General features: G+C 42.8%; 1 protein-coding gene across 1 annotated transcript in view; it reads left to right on the top strand.

Moving 5' to 3' along the window:
- The window catches only part of runx1t1 (RUNX1 partner transcriptional co-repressor 1), a 57,071-nt gene that overhangs the window by 21,287 nt on the left and 14,950 nt on the right, over window positions 1–20,834 (top strand). Inside the window, exons 2-4 of the mRNA XM_056415550.1 lie at window positions 14,712–14,849; window positions 16,729–16,970; window positions 19,620–19,709. Coding sequence (XP_056271525.1) covers window positions 14,712–14,849; window positions 16,729–16,970; window positions 19,620–19,709 — 470 coding nt within the window. The remainder of the gene's footprint in view (window positions 1–14,711; window positions 14,850–16,728; window positions 16,971–19,619; window positions 19,710–20,834) is intronic.

The following is a 20,834-nucleotide window of genomic DNA, read 5'->3' on the forward strand; positions in this document are numbered from 1 at the left end:
TTCCATACAATTTGTTATAAATATATGGAGCGGATCAGTTTACATTGTTGCTTTTATGTTCTAATGTTTGGTTTATTTAGTGGAAATAAGAAGGTGCTGTGCATTGCATTTTACAACGATGGGCGTCGTGTTGCAGAGGATGACTCTTAATGTGCAGGAAAAAATTCAAAGAAAATTGAATGAGCTCCTGATTGAGTGTGTCAAAGCAGCAGAAAGACATAAGTGGTCAAATTACTGCATTTGAGCAGTAAATCCGTATTGCAATTAAAAAATATATTGAAATCCAATACAGATTAAAAAAAATATTTTGTTTAAAAAACTAAAACTTCCAAATAATGAGTTCAATGTTTGGGACATATCGCACACATGTATTGTATAAAACACAGAACATCCTGAATCCAGGCAGCAGCTTTGTGGTTACCTGGCTGTCACCGACGTTCCAGAGGTCAGTGTCTGTCAGAGCTTCGTTGTGAACTGGTACTCTTGCTCATTTTGGGAGCGCCAGTGACACGGAGCTGAGACCGCGACAGGGGAAATGATGAGGAGGAGTGAGCCGAGGAGAAATTGTGTGTAGTGGTTAGATCAGGGAGACAAAAGACACATCGCTGACCTGGAATGGTTGTGGAGCTACTGTGCGAATGTGTGTGTGTGTGTGTGTGTGTGTGATTGCGTGTTTGCGCTCATGTAGAGGCCATCCCTCTCCCCCTCCAGACGTACTCTACTCTCAGCCACTCAGAGCTATTAGCAAATCATGGTCGCCATATCACACACAAACACTCAGGGACAACCGCACACACAAAGACCTACTATGTCAGCCTGGAAATGCCCTGATGCGAGGTCACACCAACCACCACTCTGCTCCCTGCTCACCAGATGTGACTCAAACCCCTTTTTCATACATCTTCTCCTGCAGGGGAGAGGAGGGAGGGGTGGAGGAGAGGGAGAGGGATCGCAAAGAGAAAAGCGAGTAGTGGCTCTCAGAGAAGGGGCGTTGAGGGGTAACGTTTTTTGTTAAATCTTTTCCACAAATCTGGTTCTACTTAGCAGAGCCCTGGAACACATTTCATAAATTGCAGACATATTTTTTTCGGAGCGCTTTTGGGGAAGATAGTTAACCGGCAGTAATTTCCAACACATGGCAGCCGTCATGTGATATTTTGAAAACACCAGGCAGACAGGCTGGTCCCCACCCCCCACCCCGAGGAACCCTCCCTCCTTCGCTGTTAGCCGCAGCCCTCTTTTTCCTGTGCTCGTCCTCTGCCTCTCGCGTTTTATTTCCCCATCTGTCTCTCATAGGCGCTTCATGTTATCTCTAGTTTCCAGTCTCTGACCTCACCTCCCTTTGCCTATATATATATATATATATATATATATATATCTTCCATCTCTCTATCTTTCCACATCTGTTTCACCCCGTCATCCCTGTCTGTTTTGCTAACTTCGTAACTGCACTCTTATTTAGCCTGCATTGTATATCACTCAATCCTTCCACGCCTTCATCCATCCATCCGCTCCCTCTGTGCCGCTGTGTCTCTCCACATAGTAAAAGATAACTGTCATGTAAAACAGGAGGGCTTTTACTGTCTGTTGAAAATGGATTTTGCTCCTGAAGTCAGGGATATGATTCCTTTTAGCGTCGACACACACGCACAGATTCAAAATTGGCTGCAGAGAGGTGGTGCCGTGTAGCGTGAGGAAATATAATAGCGGAAAAGATACAAATTGCTACTTGGGCATGTGTGTTTGTATGTGTGTGTGTTTGTATCTGTGTGTGTGTGTGTGTTTGTTTGTGTTGAAAAATGGAGTGGATGCATCAGTGATTTTAAATTGTGCTTGTGTCATGGAGGGGTTGTGCATGTGTGTTATTGTATGTTTCCTCAGCACTAACAACAGAAAAGGCTTTGTGTAAATAGACCCACAAAGGAAAAAGTACACGGCCTACTGTGAGATTCCCATAATGAGGTTTTGGTTGTGTAATATAAATAGTGTTACCGTACATATGCTGCAACAATATTAATCCTCAGACAGACAACATACGTATTCTCTATATCACAAAGGAAAGAAAGGTAACCCTTGCTCAGGGAGATGAAGCCGTGTGTCGTCGGCATTAGAAAGTGTCGGAGTGTTTTATGTGAGTCCTTCTCTGCTGGCGGAGAGTCTTGCCTGGGAAAACTCCCAGATCCATTTGGGTTGACTTGGCCTCGTGTCAGCATGGCATCAGAAATGAACCAAACTGTACACAGAGAGCAGAATCCAATCACATGGCCAGAGTTAGCTCCCGAAGGCTTACATCTGATTGATATCGCTCTGTTTTTCCCCAAAAAGCCACATTTGTATCATTATGTTGACATTATGTTGTTCATGCTAATGACAGACTAGCTTTATATGAATAAACAAAGCTTTTGATAGATTCTTCTAAGTATATTGAGCCCCGCTTGGATATCGAAACATTTCTGATGTTTCTAGTTTAGTTATTTCTATAATGATGGGAAGCGTTTGCGCTCTGTCCCGCTGTTTTCTTTTTTTACCTCTCTCCCACCCAATTATTTCCCTCCTCCACCCTGTCTCTGTACTTTTTCCACCACCTGTTCCCACTGTCTGCCTTTCCTTTTCTTTTTTCCAAGACCCCGTAGTTCAATTTTGCCTGGCAACAAGATGTGGCATAAATTGGTTCAATTTGTGAAGATGCTTCGCAGGAACTGTGAATCATTTTTATTGTTCCTTAACTCTTACTTTCTCTCTCCCTCCCTCTCTCTCTCCCTCCCTCCCTCCCTCTGCAAGAGAGACTTTTTTTTAACAGATGGGTAAAACAGACATTCCTATAAATCTATTTTTTTCAAAGAAGCGAATGACAACTAATGTTATGCGCCACATATGTTTTATTGTCCAGTTTGTGCTGTGCTTGTGTGTGTGTGTGTGTGTAGTCAGAGGTGTTTTAGAGGATTGGTGTGTTTAGTTTATGTGTTTTTGTGCATGTGTGCGTGCATGTGCGTGTTGATGTTTGTGTGATGAAACAGATGGTGTTCAGACCTTTGTGTGCAATTGAGAAATCTCCTTACGTCTTTTCTGGCTTGACAAAGTATAAACACATGATGTTATGCTCAGAGAAAAAATACAGATATGTTGGGAAATGCTAATGTTTGTGAACACTGATCAGGAGCAGATTGGTTTACAGAGCTTTCCTGCTGTATTGTACCATTACCTCTTCCCTCTAAAGTGGACCTACAGTTTCCTATTTGAGATATTAGGGCAAGATAGTGTCAGTTAGCTGAAATTAATATATTTAATTACCTTTTACGTTGACAACTTTAGGCTTAATGAGGAGGAGGAATGCTCATTCTGGATACTGCAAATTCTTTGAATATATTCATTCATTCCTGTGAGTTGTATTCTCATATCAGTAGTTGTTATACAACATTCTTTAAAACCTAGCGATTATTACAAAGTTATCATGACCTTCATTCCTCCTGTATTTATTGGTCTCAAGGAGAAACTTTTACCTTGTTAGAAGTAACATATGTCTACAATATGACGAGTCTTGAGAGAAGTGGATCCAATTAAACTCCTCCATCATTTAGGAGAAATAAGCAAATGACAAATGACTATATCAGCACTATCACGGCTACATAAATATTACTGAAGCCTCCTCAGATGGTTTGAAAAATGACAAACAATATTTGACCAGCCATAAGAGCTAAATGAATTTAAAAGGACTGAGAAGGCCAGGCATGAGTGTTTGAGGTGAGATAGAGATAAACTGTACATGTCAACTAATGTGTTGATCCCATTGAGTAACGTGTAAATGAAAGCTGTTCGTATTAGAGGGCGGCTTTTTTAAGGCCAATATAGTAACGGTCATTTAGAGCAGGAAAAGGCTGACCTCATAATGCTTATTATTTATGAGTAAAGCCGTCTTATATAAAGTTAACTTTCATTAAAATATATTTTAGGTACAAATCAAGTTCATGTTTGGAGCGTCTATTCAAAATGAGTATGCACATTCCTAGTTGCTGGTGAAAGCTCAGCATTATTGGAGCAACGTCCCATTAGCGCAAATTAATGCGCCAATGTTGACGTCTAATTTGCATTGAATGCATGATGAGTCGGATATATTGTGCTGGTGTCTTACATAGTCACTGGTATTTCTGGAAAGGGGAATCTACATCACACTGAGCCCAAAATCCATCCATCATTTAATGTTGATGGGAGATGAGGAGACGCCACCAGTCAACAGGAGCTTTCAGGAGGAATGTCACAAGTGAGTGTTGGCAGTGGGAACAAGGGAACGAGGGAATGAGGGACCAACATGGAGGAGATGAGAGAGATGGAAGGAGAAGAAAAAAGAAGAAAAAAATTCCAACGGGACACATTGATGGCGGCGGTACAGCTCACCTCTGTATCCCTCATCTGCTGGGGAGGGAAATAAATGTAATCCGACCTGCGTGTATGTGAGAGAGAGAGAAAAAAAGAGTTGTGTTGTTTTGCTTGCAATTGGTTCGTGTGTGCTTGCAGCTGTGTGTCATTGTATGTATTTGTGGGCTTGTGGTGAGGCGTTGCAACCATACATCTTCTTGACAAGCGGGTGGAGTTTGATGGGACATGCTCTGCATACTGCTCCTGCATCTCGCTCCCGATGAATCTGTTCGTGTGTGTGTGTGTGTGTGTGTGTAGAGGAGAGAGATGATGGAAAAAGAAGAGCGGTAACTACGCTTGCATACCGATAGATTACTCGTTTCTCTGCATTCTCCGTCTGAATCTCAATCGCCCCACCTGTCCCTTGACTGTGATCTTTTAACACGTCCGTCGTCTCATTCTCTCCTCCTTTATTTCTCCCTTGTGGGTGTCCGCCTGCTCTCTCTCTCTCTCTCTCTCTCTCTCTCTCTCTCTCTCTCTCTCCACATCTGTACCCAGCACACAGCGCAATCACCACAAGATACTATCAAGCCATCTCGGTATCGCTTCATCTATTCCATTACCGATCTGTCCCACTCCCCCTCACACAATAATGTGTGCATGTGTGTGTGTGGGGGGGGGGGGGGGTTTAACACACCCGGAGGCACCATTTTGCACAGGCATTGGCCCGTTGTGGACATTAGTGGTCCATTCACAGGCTTCCTGTGGCTTCGTTGCTTCACGGTTTTCACTTCAACACCTCACATACCCACTTGTGAGCTGAAGGTATTATGTCTCGATCATATGATGCTTGTGCAGGCCATAATGGGTCAGTCTTTATGCATTTTTCAATTTAACTTCTTATTGATGATATATATATATCTGATTTATACAATATTGTGCTCGCACAGTCACCACTGCGCCATAGATTGTTTATGTCACAGCCGCCAACTCTCGAACGCAGCGTGATTGAAAGCCATTGTTGTTTTGAAGAATGGGGTTTGCCTGTGTGAAGTGTTCTCGAGTGGCATATTACTGCCACGATTATCACATCATTTTCTACGTCTCCAACTGTACGATCGCAGCGTTTACATAGTCACGTAAAAAGCCGCACACACAGCAGCCGCTCATGGAGTGTGTAATGGAGATTGTTTGTCTCCTGATGACAGACTTTGAAGGCGTTGTAGCCTCTGTGTAATCTAAAACATGGAGGTTAGGAGATGTTGTTCCCACTTGGCAACGTGATTTAAATACCAAATGACCTCACAGCTTTGTTTGCGATGATGAAATGATCTAATGTTGTATGTTGTTGCCTCGAGTTGTGCTAGCAAAGTCCTCTCTCTAGTGTATTGAACTGTTTCTCAGGGGCCTCGATCCTTCTAAATATATTTCACTGCAACAACCTTGTTATAGGCGAGTGATGTAAGTTGCATGTAACCTTAGAGAAGGCGTGTATCACGAGTCAGCGGGGCGATAAAATCTCCTTTCTTTGAGCTCGGCTGAAAGACAGTACGAGGGAGAGGGACAAAAGCGAAGAAAGAAAGAGGGATTTTTGCAAACATTGAGGATCATGAAATCATGGACGAAGCAAACGGGTGATGTAAGCGTGAAGACATCCGTGTAAGTGGCAGGTGGTTGTCCAGGGTTCTGCCTCTTTTCTAGGATCGGTCTGTGAGTCAGAGGGAGGGATTGTATAGAGATTAAATAAATTTCAAGAGTAGTTCAACTTGCTTAGTTATTCAGCTAGAGCTGTTCAGAGAGATGAGGGCGGATAACATGTTAACATTTTATTCTCAAGCTAGAACTAAGTGTGCAGTAAAGCTTTAAAAAGGAGTTACCAAACTGTGGCTGAGGTATTGGAAGATGAAACTTTTGACCAAAAAAACATCCGTTCCGGTTTGTTTTTGTTTTGTTTTATTTCTTGTGACTTCTCAAATCTTTGATTTTTTTCTTTCTTGTGGAAAACAGAGAATTATTACCCCTTCAGTCATCTAAAGACTATACATCTGAAACAATTTTAAAAAGGAACATCACTGTTTTATTGAACTGCCAACATCTCCGACAATGCAACAGGGGTTTATACCACAACATGTCGCAATACAGCATCAGTGTAATCCAGACTGTATGTCGACAAAGCAAATACAGCCATGTCTGTCAGATATCAGAGTAATGCAGTAACAATATACCAGTTACATGTAATGAGGCATCACTAAAGCCTCATGGGATTGAGTCTCATTCAGGCCACCCACCCATCCTGCAAATATTTGCGCTAAGAGCTCTTTTATGATGCTCTAGATAAAACCACGCAGCAAGTGGCTGTTGTGAGACATTAATCACTGTCATCCATAAGCATGATCATCAATAGGTTTGGCACCTCTGCCTTCATAGAGTGCACGAGTGAATCAACACACATTTGAGAGGCTCTTCTGTTCTTTTATAGCTAATTGCTGCCTCTTCCACAACAGTCCTCATCCTCCTCAATCCATTAATTCCTGGACAACAGCACTTCTGAGAAGTCGTAAAGTGAGTTAGGCAAAGTCAAAGCACTCATCGCCCCGTTCCATTAACGCTCAGCACATCAATACATGTCCAGTCTTTCCATCCACCGGCCGGCCGCAGATCTGCTGCCTCGGCTGCAATATGCATCTGGCTAATAAATGAACAATAGATGTGCATTAAGTTCATCCATTAACTTTTAACAGATGTATGAGGCCGGAGGAGACTTTGTTTTCAAGGTTGTTTAAGGTTGCGTGTTCAGGTCGTGCTTTTGAAATTGAATTATGTATGAGTTAGCAATCACTTACTATTGTTCAGCCTTGCTCTATTGCTGTAATAGATTAAGTTATTGTCTGACTGCTGTCTGCACAGGTATGCCTGTATTGTAAAATATACATGGCATGAGCTGTTATCAAACACATGCTTCAGCTGTAAGATTTATTTGTATTTTTGACTGGGAAAATTAGCTTGTGGAGGGAGTATTGATATTGATTCAAGTCGCATAGTGAGTGCAGAGTGAATGGTTGGGTGCAGCCCTTGTTGGTTAGTATGAAGACATTGATTTTATTCTGCTTTGCAGGGCTCTCAATCAAATCAGAAACAGAGGAGCCGCTGTTTCTATAAAGGTGTGTGTGGGGGGGGGGGGGGGCGTTGGGGGTAGGAGGAGTGTAGGCAGAAGAGAGAGAAAGAGAGAGAGAGAACATGGATTTGCTGTGTACACAAAGTTCACACTAATTCATTCTTTATCGTTCATCTTCTTCCCCCGAGGGACTGCAGAGTTTCAAATGTTTCCACGGTTTATGTTTCTCTCATCTTCAGCCGACGACTGCCATCAAATCACAACACTGACCTCTGTGCTAATCCCCAATTACAAGGCTGTACCTAAACTCATCTTTTCATTCTGCCGAGACCCGGAGGGCCATGCAGGAGTTCAGGGGGATCTTTAGTCCAGACTCTTGAGCTTTTTTCTCTTTTTATGTATTTTGTATTGTGCCTCCTATTTAAGTTTTTACTGTGAACACATTTTGAATATTAAGAAAAGCGCTTTTCTGTTTTTTCTATATGAGTTTAACCTCAAAGAATAATGTCCAAGTTCTCTCTTAAAAGACCCACATTAATGTGAATTAGCAAAAAGATTTATATGGTATCCTTTGCCCTGGAGGTCAATATCTGCTTTGAAATCCATTGTGACGATCTAAGTCATTTACATTATCCATCTATCTAGTCACAAATATTATGGTAATTATAAGATGATGGATCCTAATTGGACGTCCTACTATGTAACAATAGATCGATGTGAACTGGGCCAAAAAATTACCACACAATTAGAGAAGCCAATACACCGAACGATGGAAAGCATGAGCTCAAAGATTCAGTGAAACAGGATAAGTACAACCATGTGTTAAACGGTAACTTCTTTCTATTTCACCTGGACTCATTATACATGATAGGTTTTGTGTTTGACTGGAAAATGATGAATTACCTTGGGTCCTGTCACCCGGCCGTCTTTTTTTTTAATGACCTTGTATTTTCATGGATCATATTTTAGGCAGGCACACCGGATATGATAGCTGGCAGCCAGAGGTAAGACTATATGTTTCCACTCGCTACACTACTATATCCTGAGTTTATAAAATAAATAGTCATGTCCAGACTTTCTTTACTGTGGTGAAATTAGAGAAGTAAACCTTTCCCAGTCTGGCCAAGTCTGTAGTGGAGAGAGAGAGAGAGAGAGAGAGAGAGTGAGTGTGTGTGTGTGTGTGTGTGTGTGTGTGTGTGTGTGTGTGTGTGTGTGTGTGTGTGTGTGTGTGTGTGTGTGTGTGTGTGTGTGTGTGTGTGTGTGTGTGTGCGTGTGTGTGCGTGTGTCAGTTAAAGGTCTGTCGATCTCTCTTCACATTGACTCTTTGTTCACCTCCAGTTTTCTATTCCCTGCTTTTCTAATCACTCACTCTGCTTGTTTCCACTGCGCTGCTTCTATCCATGCTGCTCTCTGCAATGTATCCTCTTTTAGCTTCATTTTATTCAAATCCTCCTTTGTTCAATTTATTTCCATTGTATGACACAAGCTGGTGGTCCCATTTTGCTTCATAAGAAAAACAAAATGAGCCAAACTTTGTTGTTCCTTGCTCTGCCTCAGTACCTGTGTTATCGTACGAGTCGATGAATGACATATTTAATTTCATTTTTGCAGTATAATCAAATACAAATTTTAGTTAGAATGTTAAAATTTGTAAGATTAAGTTGAATATGTATCTATTCCAGTCAATAACCCTGGAAGGGTTCAGGCTTGATATCTGGTTCTTGAGATCTGATCATCTAAAAGGTCTCTGTGCCAGTGTGCTGGGAGAAATCCAACCTTCCCAGTGACTTGATCAGTTGTCCCCGTGGACAGCATGGAGTGTGCATGGTTACTGAGGGACAGTCATGTGTGGCTGGGAGGTAGATGTGTGAGCTGTCTGGGGATGAGGATGCTGGACCCGTCCTCTCCTGACCTCTGCATGGGTTTGGATCAGTTTGCCTCGAGGATCTTTGGAAGCTCCTCGAAAATGTTTAAAAACAAAGAATAATCTTGATCTTAAGTTAGTTCAAATCCTTTGAATAAAATTGGAAATAGCGAGCAGTATCACCTCTAGAGGTGTGGATTTAAAGGCTCTTGTTGGATTCTTGTATGTCACAGTTCTCAGCAAACCTTTAAAGCTTAAAGAGAAAACTCATTACTGCTCCTGAACAGGCCACTAATCATGAAGCTTTTATTAGGTGTATGTATATCTTGTATACTCCTGTGGTTGTTTCATTCATTTACATCCCATCCCCTCTCTCTATGGAGCCCTCTCTATATACAATTTCAGTGACATCTCCATCTCTCACTTGCCGGCCTGCTAAAGCTAAGCTAGCGTGACTAAAATACTTAGTCACAGTAAGCCAGAGTGTAACGGAGGCTTGGCACGAGCTAACAGGCTTAGGCTATCCTGTCTGTCTCTCAGTATTTCATTTTCATTTCATCTCAACTTAACACTATGGGTGCAGAGGAACACTAACATGTATGTAGTCTGTATATCCACACAAACACCGAGGGAAGAATATGCAAAGTTACATGTTAAATTAGATTAACCTCCTAACCCCTTGCCCCATTTCCTAGGAAAACACTCCTATAACTAGAACGGGCACTCGGTAGAGCGCATACCTTCACATATCACAAGATTGGGCATTGAATTATGAACATTTCGGCATTAGTTGCATGCCAATTGGATAGAAATTGACCGCGCTATGGTAAAAAGAAGATTTTGACCTTTTCATAACCTTGACCTTTGACCCGATTGATCCCAAAATCTAATCAAATGGTCCCCGGATAATAAGCAATCATCCCACCAAATTTCATGCGATTCGGTTTAATACTTTTTGTGTTATGCGAGTAACACGGATAGAAATAAATAAATTACATTACATTACATGTCATTTAGCAGACGCTTTTATCCAAAGCGACTTACAATAAGTGCATTTCAATCAACCAGAGTAAAAAACTACACAACACAAATACAACAGTTCCTCAAACATTTCAACATAGTCGAACCACAAAAGTATAATAGTAAGTATCTATATCACTGCCAGTCTGTGTTTAATTAATCCAGATATAGTCGGAAAAGGTGTGTTTTGTAGTCCGACGGAAGATGTAGAGAATGTTTCTGTCTGATGTCTGGAGGGAGCTCTGAGGACCACAGGACACAGGACAAGCTGGATCAGCATGATTTAGATTTTAGGGAGGGAGGTGCAGCAGGAGGCACTGTTGTTCAGTTGGCTTAGTGATAACGCGGGGTGTCGTGTGACCATATCCCCGGATAGGCGGGCCCCGCCCGCAAGCTGTTTACGCCAGGACCAGTGTTTTGACCAGATGCGAGCAGCGGCCAACAGTGTGGAGAGGAGGAGGAGGCGGAGTGGTGTGGGTGAATTTCGGGAGGCTGAATCGAGCTGCTGCATGCATTCTGGGATGGCTGCAGGGGTCGGATGGCCTTAGCAGGCAGACCAGCCAGGAGAGAGTGCAGTCAGTCGAGGCGTGAAATGACCAGCCTGGATCAGAACCTGCGCCGCCTTCTGTGGAGTAAGAAGAGGGATCCTGATCTTTGTGCATGTGCCAGCTACAGCCAGGGAGAGTCGCGTTGATGCAGGCGATCAGGCAGGCAGGTGGCTGTCGTTCAGCCCCGAGGGTGGTTCCTGGTGGGTAGGGGGCCAACACAGAGCTGCTGAAGGTGGTAGTCAGGTCGTGGGGGTGGGGGGCCTTCCTGGAAGAAGCTCTTGTTCAGGTTGGTGTCAGGGTGTGAGTGGAGGCAGAGACATCCACTGAGAGAGCAGCAGAACAGAGAGAGATGTGCGCCGCGCCACCGTTTCGGTGGGTTGGGAAGAAGAGAAGATCAGTTGTGTCATCATATGCATAGAGAATGTAGGAGCCAGAGAAGAGGAGAACAGAGAAGCCGAGAGAGACAGAGAGAGGAGGAGGAGGGGGGGAGGACGGGAAGGAGAGGAAGGAGAGGACAAGGATCAGACACAGACCCAGATCCAGAGAGTGCAGGCTGTGCCCGGGAGGAAGGAAAGAGCAGTGTGAGCCTGAGATCCCCAGGTCTCAAGAGAGAGATCCAGAATGAGTGAGAGGTGAGGCTGGTGCTGCAGAAAGGTCGAGGGAGGAGAAAGGAGAGAGGAGAGGAAGGAGGGCTGAAGCTGCTCAGAGACAGCAGAGAGCTCAGGAGGAGGGCCGAGATAGAGGGCCGAACAAGATCAGTGAGGTTGAAGTGAGACTTTGTGACTGGGTGATGGATACATACATGAAATAAATAAATACACGGCGATCAAAACATAACCTTCCGCATTTTCAATGCGAAGGTAATAAATAAATAAATACACGGCGATCAAAACATAACCTTCCGCATTTTCAATGCGAAGGTAATAACGTACCCAAAATGAATTGAAAATCACTCCTCCACCATCGGGCTTTTATGCATATATCTGGTCTCCTTTGAAAGGTCGAAAGCTGAAGAATACCAATCTATTATAATAGTTTTACCTTGCCTAGTATAATATCTTAATAGCAGAGGCAATGTCACCTTTACAATTAAGATTGAATAGTGCAGTAGTTCTCAACCTTTTTTCAGTGATGTACGTCCTGTGAAATATGTTTTCAGCCGAGTACCCTCGAACCAGCCGTATTCTTGGATGAAAAAAAGATGTAATACACAATACTGTGCCATCAGTGTCTGATTTAATATAGATTATATTCAATTCAGTTTATGAATTTCTACTTTATATTTTATTGAATATTTCTTAAAAGAATTTTGAATGGATGCTAATTCAAATATTTAATGTGCCTTCGCGTACATGTGAGAACCACTGCAATAGACAATGATGCAACTGAATGTCTTTACCTACTCTTACTTAATTTGCAGCTTGATGAAAATGCAATTAAATACAACATTCATCATACCATTTTTAAAGATATATCTATATCTCAGTGTTTTAGCAATAACATTAATCTCCCAAACACAATGTAAAAGTTATGAATGCTATGAATAAGATCAATATTCATATGACAGAAGAGCCTCGTGCTTTACAGTCAAATAAATGTATGAAGAATCCATATATTCATATGAATGAGACAAAGACAATGATGTATATTGTTAGTGTGTGTTGCCATCTGGTGACTGTATCGAGTGTGGCCAGAAATTGTCTGAAAACATGGTGCCAATTTGTGTGGCTTTCTCAAGGATTATAATGCAGCAGACATATAAATCACTCAAATCTGCTGTTTTGGACGTAAATAGCGTCGTCCTCTGTGAAAGACTTTGACGAGAACATAGATTTAACTGCTGTGTGTTTCGATGAGAGATGTTTCCAGGTTATTGATGCAACGGATCATAAAACTCGGATCAGAGTAATGGATCAGATTAAAGAGCAGATCAGCACAAAAGAAAAAGAAGGCCGCTGATATTAATTGCCAATCATTGATGTTCCGTATTGTTGTTTGAACATAGCAGCTGGTCTACAAAGATCCGGACTATCCAGACTATCCCCAAAATATATCCTTCTCTTAAGTCAGTGTGAACCATCAACTAATCTGAATATTATCCTTTTACTTTGTGACAGTCATTTATAATGGGTGCTTTTTTTCCAATATAAAAACTCACAATTCAAATGATATGAAATATAAGATTGCATTTTTATGGATTGAAACCATCTTGTTATTTGTAGTTTAAATGATGTTTTATAAGCTGTTTATAACAATTGTAAACAGGTCATAATTCCCTTTCTAACTTTATTTCACGATGTTTCACCATAACTTGCCTTACTTCAGGTGCATTGGAAAGCTTGGACGGTTCTAGTTTCCAGCGATACGAAGCATGATATTGTAGAGTGACAGTGACGAGTAGATTATCCTGTATCTTTTGATAACAACGTGTTCTTATATTCACAAAGTATATATCCGTACACAGTTTGGAGAGCATACATTGATTTAGACCTCATTTTCAAAACAGTATAACATACATATTTGACCTTGTACCTGGGGCGCTCATTCTCATAAATTATAATAGTCGGCATATTCATCATGCAAAACACAGTCACACACTCTAGGGTCTTGAGACATCTATGTGACAGGGACCACCCTCTTCCCTGAACATGCACCCTTACCCCCCTGATTACACATTGTGTGTGTGTGTGTGTGTGTGTGTGTGTGCGTGTGTGTGTGCGTGTCTTTGAGTCAAAGCACATGCATCCACTCTATGATTACAGCTATTCATTCCCAATGTCACAGATAGTACTTTTGTTTCTTTTGCGGCCCCTCCCTTCCCTCTGCCCTCTCTCCCTTTTCTCTTCCTGCATCCTCTTTCCTGTCTCTTCTTTTACAATCTCACCTTCACAATGTGCCACAGGGACAGTTGACTCTGTCCTAATGCCATTGCTGAGGGATAGTGTGTAGCTTATTCTGCACAATATGGGCTTAGAAGCATCTTATTCTTGCTCTCATACATTAGATATGTGCAGAAAGCTGAGTACAATGGAAAATTATCGGTGAAAATAGTTGTTATCAAAGAAAATAATAATAATAATAATAATTTAGACTTCTATAGCGCTTTTCTAGTACACAAAGATGCTTAAAATGTTTTGTTTTTTCACAAAGTCTTATATTTTAAATTACTTTGAATTAGTGCGAGTATGATCTGACTTTTCTTCCGTATCTGCTGTGTTTATTTCTGTCAGAGAATATAAAATGTAAAAGAACAAGTTCAGAACGAGTTAGTCTGTGTTGTGAATTTGTCATCAAATTAGTTCATTGTTCCGGTCCTGAACAGATGTGAATAATGTTTCCAGAGGTACAAGCATTACGGCTGTATGTGTGTCTGTGTGTGTGTAATGAGCACTGCAGTCGTTAGCAGGGGAGGAGGGTACTGTGTCACCGTTCTGTACAGCGGCCATGCAGGACGGCACAGATGGTGGTGCAATGAGACTCGTACCCGCAGCAGATTTACGCTCCTCTCTCGGGTGTCTGTCTGTGAGTCTCTCCTTTCTCCCCCTCTCATTCCTCCTCTGACAGTCTGAGCATCTGCATCATGCCATTGTGGCCAGACATTCGATGTGGTAAACCATCGAACACCAGAACTGGTCTGGTCCACCTCTCCGGCGCCTTTTTAGCTAATTAAATTCTACTGCTGTTTATGCCCACATTTTGATGTAATTTTTTTGGGATGTTGTGCACCGAGCTTAGTTTATTTCCTGTGTCGAGCCACCAGCAAGTTATGTTTTGGTATGTCATTCCAACCTTTCACTTTGTCTTCCCTCAGATCACACTGGGAAGCGCTCCACCATGCCCGACTCACCTGCGGACGTCAAGACACAGTCCCGGTTGACCCCCCCTACCATGCCTCCCCCACCCAGCACGCAAGGAGCACCCCGTAACAGCTCCTACACCCCCACCACATGTGAGTAAAGACAGATTTACAGTTGTGGGTTAAGGGGTTATGGTGCAGCAACGGAGGCACACGTCCTCTATTGCAATTGGCAAGTGCCGTGCTGTGTGGTGTTACATTTGGGAGAAGAGAGCACTGTCGTAGTATTGGATCAACGCTGAGTGGTGGTATAGTTGCATCGATATTGAGAGAGTTGGAAGAGTCAAGTTGGTGCATCTCTACATATTACACTTTGGTGGTTGCAGTGATGCTGAACATGAATACATTCCAAGCTGATGGCTGCACATCAGATGCATGATTCCAACTTAAAGGTGTACAGGGTGTCGCATTTCACGGGAAACCTTTAACACAAATGGAATACGATATTCACAACTATGTTTTTATAAAAGCATAATCACCTGAAAGTGAATTGTTGTCTTTTCTTAGTAGCCCAGAAGGATAAACTATTCTCTGGCTCTAGCGAGGACATTACACGGTTTAACGTATTTTGCCGTATTACTCCGACACGCTGGTGACACTGCATTACCTGGAACTACTTAGTGCAAAACTGTGGCACTGCCATGTGAACTGCATGAACATGGCAGTGCACTCTGCGGCTCAAGTCAATGCAGTCTTGCCGCCAAATCCATAGCACTGTGTCACAAGTTGAAAATACACAGCAGCACGCTGATACAGAACAAATATGCATGCTTCCATGCATGGGTAGACAGTTGCAATATGCATTGCTTAAAACCTAAAATCAAAAAACTTAAAAATCAATCAGCATCACAAAACCTCCGTAACAAGTTGAATGGAACTCTCCCAATCTCCCAAATTGCAGTCATTCCAAACAACTCCCCTAACAAGTTCATTAACAACCAAGCTTACGAACCCTTGGAGCTATGCCACAACGTCCCCATAGCCTGTGGCGAGTAAATTACACCCGAGTATTCACTTAGAAGTACATACTTAACCACTTGGATGAAGAGCACTAGAATCAGAGAATCAAAGGCCTTGTAACCCTCAGAGTGCTCAAGTCGGCGCGTTAGTAGTGCTGGTTCTCTGCTCCAGAGGCATTATTTAGTTCTCTTTCAATCACTTATCCTCCCTTTCTTCATCTTTAGCATTTGCTTTCTCTACCAGCCCCCTCTCTCTCTATCCTTCTGTATGTCTCTCTCTCTCTCTCGCTCACACTCCACAATTAACATCGGGGCTTCCGTGCAATGAGGGAGGAAAGGCCCAGCTCTCTCATTACGCATACCGAAGGTTTTAACAAAGCAGTATGCTTTGATTTCCACCCGACGTAATTGTTACCAGATGCAGTTTGAGTATCTCGTCTCTCTCCTCTCTTTACAGTGGCGGCTTTGGACGGCAGCCAGAGAAGGAGTGAGTGGATCGCTAGTCAAAACCTAATCTCATTAGTGAGAAAGCTTTATGCCGCCTTGTATGTCTTTGTACACCGACTCCCCCAGCACATACACACAAACACACAAACGCACACCGCTCCCGTGCTCTGGCGCGACGGGAGGGGTGGGCGGGGGAGGGGGGGGGGGACTGTCCCTGCTTGTTTAGACTGCTGGGAGGGAGGAAAGGGAGAAGGAGGGAAAGGGAGGCAACATGTCTTCAGATGCAGAAATGTGTTTTTTATGAGATGACGCAAAGGATCAAACGAGCCGAGGCGATTGGAAACAAATGTTGAGGGTTGTTGATGTTTTCAGGGGAATGTAAATCATCCCAAATCACTGGTTTGGTCTCAGCCAAGCTGACGTTTGTTGTGTCCTTTATTGGTGTTTGTTCAAGGTAAAGTCTGGGATTTCAGGTTATTTCCGGTGATTTGAAAGCGTGAACGCAGTGCTACTTTGCCCAATGGAATGAGTCTCTCTTAACGCCACTTCTGTTTTGTCTTAAACAGTAACCAATGGCAGCAGCCACTCTCCCACGGCGCTCAACGGCGCTCCCTCTCCTCCGAACAGCTACAGCAATGGTCCCAGCTCCTCATCCTCATCCTCGCTGGCCAACCAGCAGCTGCCGCCGGCCTGCGGCGCCCGGCAGCTCAGCAAGCTCAAGCGCTTCCTCACGACTCTCCAGCAGTTTGGCAACGACATCTCACCTGAAATCGGCGAGCGGGTCCGCACATTAGTGCTCGGACTAGTGGTGAGTGGCTTCCGTGTATACGAGCTTTTGTTCAAAGGGATCATGGAGTGAAAATTGACACCGGGCCTTAAGTTAGCAGGAATAAGTGAATACATCCGGAGGACATTTGAGAATAATTCTTAGAAATTTGTTCAGCATGCCTGAAGAAGCAGATGAAATAAGTTTAAATATATATATTTTTAAATAGTGTCACGTTTGTTGTCACTTCGATGAATACTTAACATACTTAAAATACTTGCCTCTGATTATAAAAACCTCAGGGGTATTTCTTCAAGGTTTGTTTTTATTATTTTTTGTGTCAGAAACGTCCCCGATCTGGTCCTTCAGGCGTAAGTGTAAAATAAACCCAGGCATGTATTAACCTCGGCCTCCACGCCTGACACACAAAACAATGGCAGCATGTTGTCCTTTCGGAAAAAGAATAACATCAGACCAGGAGACGAGTGTTTTTATGTCCTGATCCAATTTGGAAAAAAAACATGGGAAACCAGAGGCAATAAACATTAGAGTTGTTACTTTTGTTATCACTGAAGTTGTGCAGGTGTGTCGCATTATTAAAACCGTATTTATTTAGAGCTAATAAAAGAGATGATTGTAGCTTTAAGATGATGCACAAATTAAACCCAAATTAAGATCCACCTATAAACTGTGTTGATATTCCAGATATGAATTATAATTTGTCTGAATTTGCAAACATCAAACTACATTTATCCAAACGAGATTTCATAGGACAGATGTGCAAATCTAAAGATGTGCCGTACGTCTTTGTGATCTGAGAAGATTTGACTTAACGAGCAGGGGAATACAGAAATAGTTATTGTCTGTTGTGCAGAAAGGAGGAGGCGGAGGAGATGGAGGGAGGATATTTTTTAATTAGCCTCAGAGAGCATAGCCTCCTTTTGGCTTCACTATGTTTATTATTCTCACCGTCTGCATATGCACATTCCTCTCCTGTGTCGTGTTGGCTCACGTACCTTCCCCCTCCATATCTCTCCCTCTCTCCTTCTCTTCCTCCCTCGCTCGCCGTCTCTCTGTCCCTCCCCTTGCCTTATTGAAAAGAGTGACACCGTTAATTAGCTAGTTGTGTGCTGGGGAGAGGGGGAGAGGGAGACTCAGGAGGTTTCACTAGCTGTCAAGAACAGCCCCTACGCAATCTGGATGAACAGATGTAAGGCTGAATGTAACAAAATTCAGGTCTGGGAAATAACACAGAAAGTGTGCTGATGAAAAATATTATTTGCTGCTTTTTAATGTTTTATTTCTTCGTCTCGCTTGATTCTTTTGCCTTTCCCCCCCCTCCCCCCCTTTGTTTGTATTTATGCTCGTTATAGAGCAGCTACTTCTCCCTTGTGCATGCTCCTCCTTTTTCTGTCGGCTCTGCATCGTGGGAATAGTTTAAAATAGTGACACGGCTGTCATTAATGTGAGTTACAGGCGAGGGTTTGTTTTGGTGTTGACAAACTGAAACGTATAACCCATCGGATGCCCCGCTGCTCCAAACAGACACTTCACCTGTAGACAAGCACACAGAAAAAACACAGATATCCTCTCCTGCTAAGTGTACTCTTACAGGTCTTGTTACTCTACCCCCCGCCCATCCAGAAAGGAATGCGCACACATTGTGTAACGTTTTGCAAGATACTTTATTTAGTGTCTGCCAGTCCCGCCCCTCCATCTCCATTGCAGTATATAGTGCAGAGGCACAATCACCCCGATTCTCTACAGCTGAGGCCAATTAAGCCTCTTCCCTGCACCTGTTCCCTGAGCCACTCCCCCACACACCTCCACAGCTGAGCGTAATCACGCCCCGGCCACCACATACTCCACCTTCTCTGTCCTCATTTCCTTGGTCCATAATGTGTTTTGGTCACTTTGGTCGTATCTGGTCTCTGAAAAGAGCCGGGCAGTGTTTCATGGCACTGAGAGAAGGGGGTAGCACAGGGTGTCAGGAGCATGTACTGTGCTGATGGACACATATACAACAGGAAAACATGAAACAGAAAACATGTGTGCAAGCGTCCACATAAATGTCCAAGTGATGGAAACAAAGAAAAAGCAACGGAGAGGGAAGATCACGTCCTCTGTGATGATACAGGGAGGCTCAAATCCAAGCTTCTTCAGTGAAAGTTGTTTAGATTCAGAATATCCTACAAAACTGCAATGAAGAAACCATTTTAATGGACATATATTACATAAATCCTTTACTGGTTTCTTTAGAATATTACATCTTTTTATTTCTATTTATTATAACAAACAAGCAGACTCAAATATCAGAGCAACAAGTACTAACAAAAATGAAACTACTCTGAATACATTTATACTTTACATAATTAAGGAGGTTGCCGTTTTTTAAATGAGCCAATAACTTATCTTGAAAAACAAAATGTATTATTTTTAAAAATGAGGCACAATTCTTTCATATATTTTGATGATGTGACTCCCGCATATGTTTTTGTTTTGTTAATTGAAGGAGATGTGTGTCTTAGTGTTCTGTGGCTCTTTCCACCGCGGCCTAAACATACGCTTCCTATTACAAAACCCAAAACATTCACTCCAGGCCAGGATATAGCTTAGCTCCCAATAAGTCATATTTTCACTTAATGCCTTCCACATGGATTCATGTGTTTTCTTTCTGTCTCTCTCCTCCAGAATTCCACACTAACCATCGAAGAATTTCACTCCAAGCTCCAAGAAGCCACCAACTTCCCTCTGCGGCCCTTTGTCATACCCTTTCTGAAGGTAGATATTTAAATATGCATTTACTAAGAACGTTTGCCTGCTTCACTGACTGATCAACCAAACCTGGAAAACGTTTAGTCAGCCCAGATCCAGATGTGCATATTTATGTTCATATCTACGTCCATTTTCTCCCCCCCCCCTCTCTCTCTTTCTCTCTCTCGCTCTCTCTCTCTCATCTATCCTAAACCTCTTTTTCTTTCTACCTCAGTTTCTTTGCAATTTCAGTTGCTCTCATTCTGTATCTCACATCATCTCTTTTTATCAATACTGAGGCTGATCTCTTTCTTTTAGATTCACACTCCTTAATCAAAGGTGTACAACTTTGTTCAACCTGTAATTTTCCTGTGCAATATTTGAACTGGAACAATATTTTTGTTGTTTCCAAAAAACCGTGGCCATGGCCTGAGCTCAACGTCCCCTCTCATGTGCTACTCTTCAGCCTCCACCACTTTCTCTGAGGCTCCCTTTGTCATCGATTCCTCATCCCACTAAGCCACGTCTTCAGCAAGCATTCCCCATGTTCAGCCATTAGCATGCTCTATTACCAGAGGAAGGAGCCACCCAGTCGTGGTTTATTTCACCCATTCGTTACCGGTCACCTATTTTTACAATGGCACAGCTCTAATCTTCCAGGCTGGGATGGTTGGAGCTTCATTTGGGCTGTTTGTGTCAGATAGGTCCATATTGTGAGTGTCTGAAGGAGCAAGGCTGGTGGTGTCGCCGGTGTGATTTGTTTTGGTAGTCAAATATGACAAATGGGACTGGGGGGGGTTATATTGAGGGATGTACTGTGCAGGAGCAGTTTAGATCATGTTATGGGGTCCAGGTGAGATCAATATCAGTGTGTCACTGAGAGATGGAGAGCAGAGACAGGCATGACATTTAACACAAAGCTCATTTGTTTCTATGACAGCCTCTGTTTTGTTTTCTCACTTCATTTTCTCTTATTCATTTCCCTTTACCGCTCAATGCTATTCTGGATCCATCTGCCTACCTCTTCCTCTCTATCTATTCCTGATCCCCTATTTATCCCACCCTACCCTTCTCCACCTGCTTGTGTCTGAGTGACGAGCGCGAGGTAAATGTTATTTGTGAAAACAAAACAGTCCATTCATACTTTACGTT

This window comes from Pseudoliparis swirei, chromosome 1 (genome assembly GCF_029220125.1).
Source record: "Pseudoliparis swirei isolate HS2019 ecotype Mariana Trench chromosome 1, NWPU_hadal_v1, whole genome shotgun sequence".
Taxonomy (NCBI): domain Eukaryota; kingdom Metazoa; phylum Chordata; class Actinopteri; order Perciformes; family Liparidae; genus Pseudoliparis; species Pseudoliparis swirei.